Consider the following 12,421-nt stretch of genomic DNA (forward strand, 5'->3'; position numbering starts at 1 on the left):
CATTTGTGGGTTACATTTGCCAGAAATCAACTAGGTTAAGCTCCAGCTCCCTGTGACCACATTTAGTTTATTATGGTCAAATCTCTCTGTAATTTATAGTTTGCTAATGTTCTATGTGTTTGCTAAATATACAATATGTTTCTTCTCATGTAATCTTGCCCTCTGTCCGTTTGCCTCAAACTAGTTCCAACACTCGACTCAGTGCCACTACAGTTTTCCTCCCACTTGGACCAACTGTCCCCAGGGGGTGCCCAGGCCCACAAGCCCCTTAGCAGAACCCGTTCAGAACCCCTCCCGCAAAGCCCCAGGATGCTTCACTCACACCTCCTCCAACAGCACCACAACACGCAACTACTGGAGCGATTAAAACAACAGACTCACCTCGGAAAGGTAAGCGGGCTCTCTACAATTTTGGGGAAATGTCAGTGTAGTCAAGGTCAATTTCAAATAGAGAAATCAAAAAAAAAGTTAGTTTACTCGAAAATGTGCCTCTTTTTTTCTTCCATTCCCAAAAGTGACAATTGTCTGGCCACTAATTGACAGCCTCTTTTTTCGTCCATTCCCAAAAGGGATGATTTAAAGTCAGAATTCCGAGAAAAAAAGTCAGCATTGTCCCTTTCAAATCAGAATTCAGACTTTAATGTGACAATTCTGACTTTATTCTCAGAATTGTGACTTTAAAGTGGGAATTCTGAGAAAGTGAGGATTCCCACTTTAAAGTCAGAATTCTGAGCATAAAGGCAGAATTCCCACTTTAAAGTCAGCATCCTGAGAATAAAGTCAGAATTCTGACTTTAAAGTCAGAAAGTGGGAATTCTCACTGTAAAGTTTCTCAGAATTCTGACTTTAAAGTGAGAATTTCTTAGCGCCACCCAATGGCAACTAGGCACTTGTGCCACTGGTGTTAGAATCCTGAGAAAAGGTGCCAAATAATGGTTAAGTTAGTACATAACTTACAATACTGAACCAAACTGCTCTGATTGGTGAAAATGGGCCGAGCCATCATACCAAGAATTTGTCGGTGTAACACTGGAGAATTCAAACTCAATTAATTCTTTGTTGAGCAAAACCCATTTGTATGCTGAGGTAAAGCGCTTAAGATGTGTGTGTAAATAATTTAATGTGTTGCTAAGTGTCCATCTCAGATCCAAAATGAATGCAGGTTCTGTGTGAGACCTTTTTTAGCTGTTAAAATCTTACATGAGCACAGTGAACTTGAACTAGAGTTTATGATATTTACCAAGGACTTTGAACCTGTTCACTGATATCCTCCATATTAATACAATAAATGTTATGCAACTTTAATAATGGTTTGGCAATTCCTTTAATCACAAAAGACTGATAACTTTGCCAGTCTGTGTGTCTTACGTGTACATGTGTGGGGGTGTGTCTGCGTACAGCTTATGTCCAAGTCCAGTGAGAAACCCAGACTGCACCAGATCCCTTCTGAGGACATGGACTCAGAAGATGGTGGAGCAACGTCGCCTTCGGAGCCAGCCTATCAGAGCAGACTGAGGCCAGATTCTCTAAGGGAGGCGGATCTAGCAACATCCAATAGTCAAGAGCAAATCAACCTGCAACATGCACTCATACTCAATCAGGTTGGTGTGCTAAAGTTGTAGTTATTACAAGCTAGGGAGACAGGACATACAAAACTTACAGTATGTCCTCCTAAGCTGTTATTCAGTTGACTGTCCTCGTGATGGCAGTATTATCCGCCTCTAAGTGGCTTAGACTCAACAGTGGTTGAATGAGGTTTAATTTGGACTCAAATGTAATTCTAATCATTCTACATTTGACTTTACATGCTTATTTTTTCAAGTCATGTCACATGAACCTTAGCTGGTTGTTTTTTGTTTTTTCCTGTACTTGCTGCATGTTTTAGCCACAATATATTAGTAGTCAGTGATTGCATTACTGGCATCCAGATTCTTGCTTTAAAAGTAAAGACAAAAGGGAATATTGATCTCAGTAATAACTCTATTGTAGTGGACGGACACTTGGAAGTGAGTCACAGTCATATCTGGTCTTGGAGGATCATATGTGATGAACAAAAAGCCTGGAATAAAATTATTCCCTTTTGTCAGGGGTCAAACTACGGTTTTAAAATGCTTGAATAAAACAAAGTTAATATTTCTCTTTTTAAAAAAGCATTTCTGTAGCACTTTGAGATTCTGCGCCAGTGGTTCTTAACCTTTTTGGAGGTACCGAACCCCATCAGTTTCATATGCGCATTCACCGAACCCCTCTTTTTTGGGGGGAGGGGGGGTAGTACCGAACCCCATCAGTTTCATATGCGCATTCACTGGGGTAATGACATACCAGCAAATCAGTGTGACTTCTGCTGTTGCCTTTGCAAGACCAGTTCAGATATGCGTTATTGCGAATTTACACGACATTCAGGTGTGTTCGGCCATCCACAGGGGGGGTTAGAATACCAGCTCTGCCGAACCCCTGAAGCCGACTCACCGAACCCCTAGGGTTCGATCGAACCCAGGTTAAGAACCACTGTTCTATGCAATGTAAAGTGCAATATAATATAATTTATTATTATTCAAGGCAATTTTAGCACAATTAATTTATGCAAATAAAAGTTCTACATGTAACTGTGCCGTAAAACTCTTAACTGTAATAAATCACATTTTGTTGCATTTCGGCAATTCCGTTCTCGTTAGATCATCGTCACCACCATTTGTCTCTGACTTGTCGTCATGGATACCCTTGTGAAAAGGAGCACACAAACAAAAATACAAAGAGAGGCCAGGAAAATTGGATAATAGCAAATTACTTTGTCTAAAACTTATGTGGGATATACGTACTTCCTCTTACGTCTTGTCATGTCTTGACCGCTCTTGTGTTTCATAGTCACTACTGTGGGAACAACAGAAGCAGCTGCAGCAGTTACATCGACAGATGGAGACGCTGGCCGTACCAATGCTTCGTAGCAGCGGAGGCGGTGCGGTCTGTGGCGCGTTGGGTATGCATCGGCCTCTATCACGTACACAGTCGTCCCCGGCCTCTACATCTCTCACTCTGCCCGAAAAACCTCTGAGCCTAACTGGGCAGGAGTCAAGCAGCAAATCCCGCTTCACCACTGGTGAGTGGCACATTCTGTGAGTGACTTTGCCAGCTCTCAAATGTCACAACCAAAGCCTGATCGGAACCGAACCAACCAAAGAGGCGCAGTGATCACAGAGACACTTTTGCCTGTGCAGGTCTGGTGTATGATTCTCAAATGTTGAAGCACCAGTGTGCCTGCGGAGACAACAGCAGCCACCCAGAGCATGCTGGGAGAATACAGAGCATCTGGTCTCGACTACAGGAGAGGGGCCTGAGGGGGCAGTGTGAGGTATGACTCAAGACACACGCATGCAACACACACTGACTCATTAGCGCTTGTTGTTGTCCAGAAAGTGATACCTTTTTTTTTTCTAGTGATTAACATTAAAACGTTTTGACCGGAGTTGTTTTTTCCCCAGAGATTGAATTATACATTGAAGCTGGCAACATCCTTCATAGTGCAGCACTGAGTTAGTATTAAGTCTAACAATTGCCCTCCTTGTGTTGCCGCAGAGCATTCGTGGTCGTAAGGCAACTTTGGAAGAGCTGCAGTCCGTCCATACGGAGCGCCATGTTTTGCTCTACGGCACCAACCCGCTCAACAGGCTCAAACTGGACAACCGCAAACTGGCAGGTATGCTACATCTATTCATTTTCTGCTTCTCACGGCGTTTCGACCCAAAACTGTTTGCTGGCCAATCACAGGACATAGATAAATAAATGACGATTCACACTCACAAATTATATTTCTCTCATGTTTTTAAATAAACCTATTTTTTGGTGTTATTTCAAGTCAGCATCTGCAATTTCCTACTTATATGGTTTCCCAAAAATATTGAAAATTGGATGGTAATATTTGACTGTTAATTTGTTTTTTTCTCAGGAATTCTCTCTCAAAGGATGTTTGTCATGTTACCGTGTGGAGGTGTTGGGGTAAGTTTAAAACATAGTTGCTCTCACGTTGTACATTCTCTGTGGTGAAATATTTTACATTATTTTGCATGGAATGCACTGCAAAGTCAGTCAAAAGATCACTTTTTAGGACTGCAACAAATGTTTCCTTGACAACCTGACCATGAAAACCATGAAAGCAACATGTCACAAGTACAGATAGGTTCTAATATTGAGTTAGGTGGACAATAATTCTATTTAGTGAACAATGATAAGAAAATTTAATTAGAAAAAAAACCCCTCAATTTTTGAACGGCTTTCAAAAACGGCTAGGTATTGTTGTCAGACCTTATGTGCTCATTTTGTCTATATTCAAAGGGAGCATGTTATATCGCTTCAAGGTTTTCATGTCATTATTGGTTAATCTCTTTTTATACTTGTTAACATTCATAAAAATATTATACACCCAACATGTTCAGAAAATAATACAGTACGTATGTTTGACTCTTTACCGTTAATTTCCTCTCTGCTATTAAGGAACAAAAATATTTATCATCCTCTTTTTTTAATGTGCTCAACTGAAGCAATCATCATGAGTATGTGTTTATCATACCTAAAAATGGAAAGTATAGTTTGGCACGACTGAAAAGTACTGCAGGAGCTTGTTAATTGAGGTGCTTGAATTTAACCTTGAGAAGGGTCTAAGAGGTCTGATGGATAGTCGTGCGTGACCATTGATTTGTTATCTTGTTTTCATTTGTGCGCCAGGTTGACAACGACACCATCTGGAATGAGTCGCACACATCCACGGCGGCACGCATGGCCGCCGGCAGTGTTGTCGAGCTGGCTGTCAGAGTGGCCAAGGGTGAGCTGAAGGTGAGCATTTTTTTTAACCTTTGTTGTTATTGTTGTTATTCGTATTATTACGCAAGCCAGTTTTATTTTTATAGCACATTTCATACACAAGGTACCTCAATGAGCTGTTTTTCTAAGATAATCTGATTCATCCCCTCTTTTCCAAACAGAATGGCTTTGCTGTGGTCAGACCACCAGGGCACCATGCGGACCCTTCCAACCCAATGTAAGTGTCTATGGGTTTGAGTCCTCGATTGTTAAGATAAACATTATGAAGACAGTCAGATTTCAGAGTCACGTCAAACCACTGCAATCTTTCCATGCCATTATTTTCAACTCAAGCCGGCAATCTGTTTTCACAGGGGTTTCTGCTACTTCAATTCAGTAGCTATTGCCGCCAAACAACTCCAACAAAAGCTCAGTGTGAGCAAAATCCTTATTGTTGATTGGGTAAGATCACCACCTTTGCTTTATGTTTCACTTCAGAATTTATAAATGGTCTTTAAAAATAATTTTTGTTCCCAGGATGTTCACCATGGTAACGGGACCCAGGAAATTTTTTACAGTGACCCAAGTGTCCTCTACATGTCGCTGCATCGCTATGATCATGGCAATTTCTTTCCTGGCAGTGGCTCACCTGCTGAGGTGGGTGGCATATCTTGGCCGATGGTCCATTACATTTCTATTCTAACTAAATCTTTATCACGACAGGTTGGCTTAGGTGCTGGGAAGGGCTTCAACGTGAATGTGGCATGGACAGGAGGTCTGGACCCTCCCATGGGGGATGCAGAGTACCTTGCTGCATTCAGGTAGGAAAAACATTTCTGCTTCACAAGACAATGTGTACTGTATGTACAAAAGAAACAAGAATACTTGTTCAGAAAACCAAAACAAAACAGTCAAGTCAGCTGAATGACCTTCTACGGCCTTGTGCTTTTTGTTAGCACATAGGGGGCGGTGTGTGTGTGTTTGATTGTTTTTATCACAGTATGGGAATACACAGGTTATCTCTGTGTCTATGAGCTCATGTTGTTCATCTGCATGCAGTCATGACAGCAGCATGTGTTTATGTGTGTTTGTGCGTGTGTGTGCAAAGATGATGATTGGGGGGGGGGGAGTCTCCAAAGTCCCCAGGCAGAATAATGAAGGTAAATGGATCCCAGATGGACTGTTTTCCTCTTTTCCTCCATGTTGTCAATGACGTGAGGAGAGTGACAGGGCTCTAATAGGAAACAGACTCGCTCACTCTGCCTTTGAACTTTGCCGACTGCGCTGAGCTCAAGTCGAGTCTCGCCAACAGCTCTTCTCCAGTCTTACCAAATGGACAATGGAAACCTTCAACCTTTTTCACAAGCACAGAGCAACAAAAACCTTAGAGTTGCTCTCAGGTACTTGCATTTGCACCATTCTATAGAATGGTACTGTTTTGTCAGCACGGTTTGAAATGCGCATTATTCACACTGGTCACTCTGACTTGGGACATGGAATGTCACAGCATCGGGCAGAACAAGATGGAAGCTATACAAGCAAGATACAAGGGTTGTGGATTGAGAGGGGATTTCAACAGATTTGGTTACTAAACTTTTGTAAATTCAAAAGAAAGGGAGCCCACTCATGCTCTCAGAGCATACAGCACACACAGGTTGTGAATATTGTGAAAATGTTGCTGTTCTTGCACTGTAAAAGTGAAAACATAAACAGCAATTGTTTTGTTTTTTTACCATTTTATTTATAATTATCTTCATTATTTATAATTCTAGTATTATTCATTTGCTCTTCTCCCAAGACATTTGGGTTGATAAATATTCCTGCTCACCAACGATAGGGTTCATTTGACAAAGGAAAATGTCATTTTGTGTATTTTAGTGACTTCATATTTAGTAATTTCTTTATTGCTTATTCATAATTTAGTCTTCTCTCATTTCCTTGTTTTCAATGCAATGGTGAGCTGAAGTTCAAGTTATTTGAAAAAGCTTCTATTTTCTCTCAGTCACTATTGCATAAAATGTAGTTCCTGCTTGGAGAGCAAGTCAGGAAAACAATTTCCGACTGTAAGCAGTAGCTACCGTATTTTCCAGACTAGAAGTCGCTCCGGATTATAAATCGCACCAGCCATAAAATGCCCCAAAAAGTGAAAAAAAAACATATATAAATCGCTCCGGAGTATAAGTCGCATTTTGGGGGGCAATTTATTCGATAAAATCCCACACCAAAAACAGTCATGAACGAGCAACAACAGGCTAAACGATAGCAACAACAGGCTAAACTATACGTATGCTAACGTGACAAACACAAACCAAGAGCTGAGAACGGGCCTGACATAACATATAGAGTGATTAAGGACAACTATTACATGAATAACATGTTTATAAAACCATCGGTGTCACTCCAATTCATTAAATCCATCGATCGTTCTTTGTCAACAATGCGTGCGTGCGGCTGAGGGCGCTTGTACTTCAAAATATTCCACAGGCTCATATAACGATAGATAAACTATATTTAAAATAACTATAATATAAGCAATAATATTATCAAACCATCCGTGCACTTTAAATCCATTAAATCCATCGATCAAATTCCTCGTCCTTTGTCAACATCGCCGCGCGTGCGCCCTGACGTAAGCCTCGTCTTTATTCCACAGATCTAGTATATAACTATATTGTAGCATTAACAAAGTACAAGGATAGACGTGGGTTAAGTAAATGGCTCTTTATTAAACAAAACAAACTTCCAACCGTGTGGCGGCGTGGACTTCCAGACACGAGAGCTCCATGGCATAGGACCGGGCGTGCGTAATGGCCATGTCCGAGCCCCATGCACCGTTCGCGGACAGCCACTCGGCCGAGCGCCGGCCCCCGACTCAGTAGAGTAGGACCGGGCGTGCGTAAAAGCCATAATCGTTTTTCAAACCTTCTATGTCACTCCAAATCCTTAATTCCTTCAAACTCTTTGTCCTCCGTGTCACTTAGAAATGATCACCGCTAATGATGCCGGTAGTCCTTGTGTGGGCACGTTTGTATGTAAACAACCGCCGCGCCGTGCCACTGACGTCGCTTGAAATAGTAATCCCTTGGTACATCACGGTTCTCCAACTTTCTTTCTGCTGCTCGATTACTGTTTTGAGCTGCATATTTTACAACTTGAAGTTTGTAACCTGCAAAATATGAGTTTCTCTTTGGTGCCATTTTTCTTAAGCTCACCCAGTTGATGAGTCACGGCCAACGGTGAAATTTAGAGCCCCCTCATCCAGTTTCGTCTGAAAATAAAAAAATTTTCAGATGTAGTTTTTTGTTTTGTTTATTTGGTTGTTTTATCAAAGTCAAAGTCTGCTTTATCGTAGATTTTTTTTCATATACCAAGACACACAAAGAGATTGAAATTACGTTCCCACTATCCCTCGGTGAGAGAGTACACGTATGCATACAAGCAACACAAAAAAACCCAAGAAGGCACAAACAATGAATAAATAAGAGTGTTGAATAAATGATAAATAAACAAATAATAATAAATAATAATAATAAATATAAGAGGAGCAAAAATGGAGCAAGTGTACATACAGCAGACAGTGGACTTGGATATGGTGCTTTAAAGTGTTAATTGCTTTATTTGATGTTTTTTCTATTTTTTATGTTTTGAATATGTTCAAGATAAAGATATAAAAGCATGTGAAGTGATCAACTATACTTAAAATAACATGGGAAGTGGTCAACTATACTTGTAAGTAAGTGATATCTTAATGATCAAGTAAAAATTCGTGAAAAAAAACATATATAAGTTGCTCCTGAGTATAAGTCGCCCCCCCACCTGTCAGGCAGGGGACAAGACGGAGGACTCGGATGCAGAGTCGTTTCTTTCTGGGATTTATTCCAGCAAGCACACTGAGCAAAAGTACAAATCAAATCGCCTCTTGCGAGGGAAAACACGTGGCAAAAAGTACAAACAAAAGGTGTCGCACTGAGGCGAGTCAAAAGGCTAAAAGTACAAATCAAAACGCCTCTTACGAGGGAAAACACGTAGCACAAAGTACCAACTAAAGGAGTCACACTGGGGCGAGACAAAAAGGCGATGGGGACCAAGGCACAAACAAAAGCGTCGCTCGGTGGCGAGACAAAAAGGAGGGTTCTTACAGAGAGTTCGGACATCAAGGGATCGCTGGTGGTCGGGACGAGGCAAGACACACTGGCACAAGACAAGGGGAAGACACGGACTAAATACACACAAAAGGGCGGGGACACAGGTGATGACAATTAGTGTCGATTACGCAGGTGCACACAATCGGGATCAGGGAAGACAAGACAACCAAACACCGAGGACGGAAACACGAACTGAAACGGAAGGGATGACAAAATAAAACCGGAAGTAAAGTTACGACAATTGACGAGACAAAAAACTGAAAAAATAAACGCGACCGCATGACACCACCCAAACTATGAAAAAAACCCGCGACTTATAGTCCGGAAATTACGGTACTCGGTTCCCCTATGTGCTCAGTGCTTGTATTAATAGACAACCAAGCATTTTGTACATGCACATCTTGGTGGAATAGACTCCAGTTCAGACAATGTAATATTTTTCGTAAAAGTCACATGTTAATTCTTGCTAAACGGCACGATGGCTACTTGCCCCTCAACTGATGCCGAGCAAAATTTATGTGACGTTTTGCAATTGCAGGACAGTGATGATGCCCATCGCCCAGGAATTTGCCCCGGATGTCGTTCTGGTCTCTGCTGGGTTCGACGCTGCCGAGGGCAACCCCGCACCTCTCGGAGGGTACAAAGTTTCTGCCAAATGTAAGCAAGGCCTCTCACCACAACACTCTTTGCCAAGCAACTTTACATTCTGGCCTCTTGAGAGGTATTAATAGATTATTATACCTCCTGTCAAGTTTAGTCTGAAAAGCAGGAGTTGTGTGTTCAAGCATCCCTGACTGCATCTCTGATGTGACCATAATTACAGTGACTGCTTTTGGCATCGTGCAGCGGGAGGTCAAATTATATACTTGTCTTAAACAAATATTGGGAAGTGTAGTAACGTTGACGTAAAGACAGCAAGGCAAACGTCACTTTGGTTTGATTACTGGATCTCATCAATATTTGTGTGTGCTGCATCTCATAGGTTTCAGCTTCCTGACTCGCCAGCTGATGTCTCTAGCAGGGGGGCGTCTGGTTTTGTCTCTGGAGGGAGGTCATGACCTCACAGCCATCTGCGATGCATCAGAAGCCTGTGTCAGTGCGCTTCTCGGTGCACAGGTGAGGCATGCTGGGTAATGGTGTTCTTTAAAAATCTAAAAAATAAAAATAAAAAAAAGAAATCGCCACATGCAACCACTTGACTCTGAATTGTCCGTGAGGTTTTTGCCTAATTTGGATTCCTAAATGTCAGACTAAACAAGTTTCTGATGTATTTCCCCGTCTTTTGTGTCCTCTTTGTCCCGTAGGACCCACTATCAGAAGAGGTTCTGCTGCAGAAACCAAATGATAACGCTGTCCGCTCCTTGCAGACGGTCATACAAATTCAAAGTGAGCAATTCTTGTATTCGCAACCTTCAATTGTTAGTGACCTGACTCATGCATTTCATTTTTCGGGTTGGGGGGGGTACAACAGACACCAGTAAATATTAAACAACAGACAGTGAACAAATCTTCTTAAGCGGGGCCAAGGGCTTACTAGAAATTGTCTTTATACCGTTTCAAGTTGAAGTTTAAACATAAAAGGAATTTACGAATCGTGTCTTTAACCAAAACACAATTTCCAAAACATGCTCGCTTAATGCTAGCACAAAATGCAAAATGCAATAGGCACTGTTAGACACAGTGTTGTTACTCTTGGCCACAAACATGTTGACAGACGATTCAACAATACTCACTGACATTTATTATTTATCCTCTGCGTAAATCAGCGGAATATTACGACACTTGGTTGTGAAACGTTTCTTTGTTTCTTAAGAACGTCTGTTGTACACTGCCTCCTGGTGGTGTAGCGTACACACTAGAAAGGCGTACAATGTAAATGAGCATTGAAGCAATTTAATTCTTCACTTTTAATTATGACTGTATCACACAGTACAGAAATTTCCTGGTGATAGCCGCAAACAATAATATAAAAAATAAAGTACCGTATTTGCCGTTGTACAGGTCGACTCGGTGTATAAGTCGACCCCCTAAAATTCGACGGAAATTTACGATTTTATGATATATCCTTTGTATAAGTCGAGCTCAATTGTTGCATTATATTAAACTTCAAAATTCAATATGCGAAATTTATTGACGAAATGTGTTCAAATTCCGGGAGGCCGTGCGCATGCGGCTGTTTATAAGCACCGCGGAGGAGATCGCGGCCGGCGAGCTCGCGCACGCCGCCCGGCACCAACGGGAGGCCGGAAATAGCTCCAAGCCGAGCGGATCGGCACTTTATAAGCACCGCGGAGGAGATCGCGGCGCCTCATTCGACTTCCAGCGGCCGGCGAGCTCGCGCACCCGCCCGGCACATCCGGGAGGCCGTGCGCACGCGCCAAGTGGCCGAAAATAGCCCCCGCCGAGCGGATCGGCTGTTTATAAGCACCACGGAGGAGATCGCGGAGCCTCATTCGACTTCCAGTGGCCGGCGAGCTCGCGCACCCGCCCGGCACATCCGGGAGGCCGTGCGCACGCGCCAAGTGGCCGAAAATAGCCCCCACCGAGCGGATCGGCTGTTTATAAGCACCGCGGAGGAGATCGCTGAGCCTCATTCGACTTCCAGCGGGCCGCGCACTCGCGCACGCCGCCCGGCACATCCGGGAGCCCGTGCGCACGCGTCGAGTGGCCGAAAATAGCCCCCGCCGAGCGGATCGGCTGTTTATAAGCACCGCGGAGGAGATCGCACTCGCGCACGCCGCCCGGTTCAAATTTTCTAAGTGCAACGCACAATGAGATGCATGAGAAACGGCCTTGGTTACCATCACATTTGAAGCGATGAATACGAAGTTAAATTTTATGACTCGGTGTATAAGTCGAGGTAGATTTTTTTCGGTCGATTTTGGATCGAAAAAGGTCGACCAATACACCGGCAAATACGGTAATTGTATATAATATAACAATAATAAGCGCAAATTAAATAAAATACTATTTATAAATAACATCTGTACTAATGTCTGTCCAGTCACCATCCACTGCATAATTTAGTCATTTATCTGTGTATGTTGTGTGTTTCAGGTCAGTACTGGCAGAGTGTGAAAGCATACAGTGGCTCCGTGGCTCTGTCCTACCTCGCTGCTCAGAGACGAGACTGCGAGGAAACGGATGCCGTCAATGCTCTGGCCTCGCTCTCTGTGGGAGTTCTTTCCAGTGAGAGGTACTCGACTCATACAACATTTCACAGTCATCAGGCAGTAACATCTAGTATGAGCAAATATTTAACCCACGCCATTAATTTCTTCGGTATAACAAGGTACGAAGAAAAAAAACATACAACAATAACGTTGCTCCTTACCAAAGCACAAGTGCATCATTGTAAGAGTTTTCCTAAGTTACAAGACATCGCTTAGTCAAATGCTTTTTAAAGTGTGCTACAATTAACACCAGTGATAGTTTTACTCAAGTAGTATGCAAATGAATCAATAAGTCAAACTGTGCATTGT

The 12,421-nt window shown here is 42.5% G+C and overlaps 1 protein-coding gene across 3 annotated transcripts in view; it reads left to right on the plus strand.

Annotated features, from left to right (window-relative positions):
- The window catches only part of hdac7a (histone deacetylase 7a), a 43,883-nt gene that overhangs the window by 28,386 nt on the left and 3,076 nt on the right, over positions 1-12,421 (plus strand). For all 3 annotated transcript variants that reach the window (XM_049754365.2, XM_049754367.2, XM_049754366.2), the window contains 15 exons: positions 185-390; positions 1,401-1,601; positions 2,866-3,097; positions 3,216-3,349; positions 3,574-3,694; positions 3,944-3,993; positions 4,720-4,827; positions 4,977-5,032; positions 5,169-5,256; positions 5,332-5,451; positions 5,518-5,615; positions 9,478-9,596; positions 9,922-10,055; positions 10,244-10,325; positions 11,997-12,135. In XM_049754365.2, coding sequence (XP_049610322.1) covers positions 185-390; positions 1,401-1,601; positions 2,866-3,097; positions 3,216-3,349; positions 3,574-3,694; positions 3,944-3,993; positions 4,720-4,827; positions 4,977-5,032; positions 5,169-5,256; positions 5,332-5,451; positions 5,518-5,615; positions 9,478-9,596; positions 9,922-10,055; positions 10,244-10,325; positions 11,997-12,135 — 1,888 coding nt within the window. The remainder of the gene's footprint in view (positions 1-184; positions 391-1,400; positions 1,602-2,865; positions 3,098-3,215; positions 3,350-3,573; positions 3,695-3,943; positions 3,994-4,719; positions 4,828-4,976; positions 5,033-5,168; positions 5,257-5,331; positions 5,452-5,517; positions 5,616-9,477; positions 9,597-9,921; positions 10,056-10,243; positions 10,326-11,996; positions 12,136-12,421) is intronic.

This window comes from Syngnathus scovelli, chromosome 2 (assembly GCF_024217435.2).
Source record: "Syngnathus scovelli strain Florida chromosome 2, RoL_Ssco_1.2, whole genome shotgun sequence".
Classification (NCBI taxonomy): domain Eukaryota; kingdom Metazoa; phylum Chordata; class Actinopteri; order Syngnathiformes; family Syngnathidae; genus Syngnathus; species Syngnathus scovelli.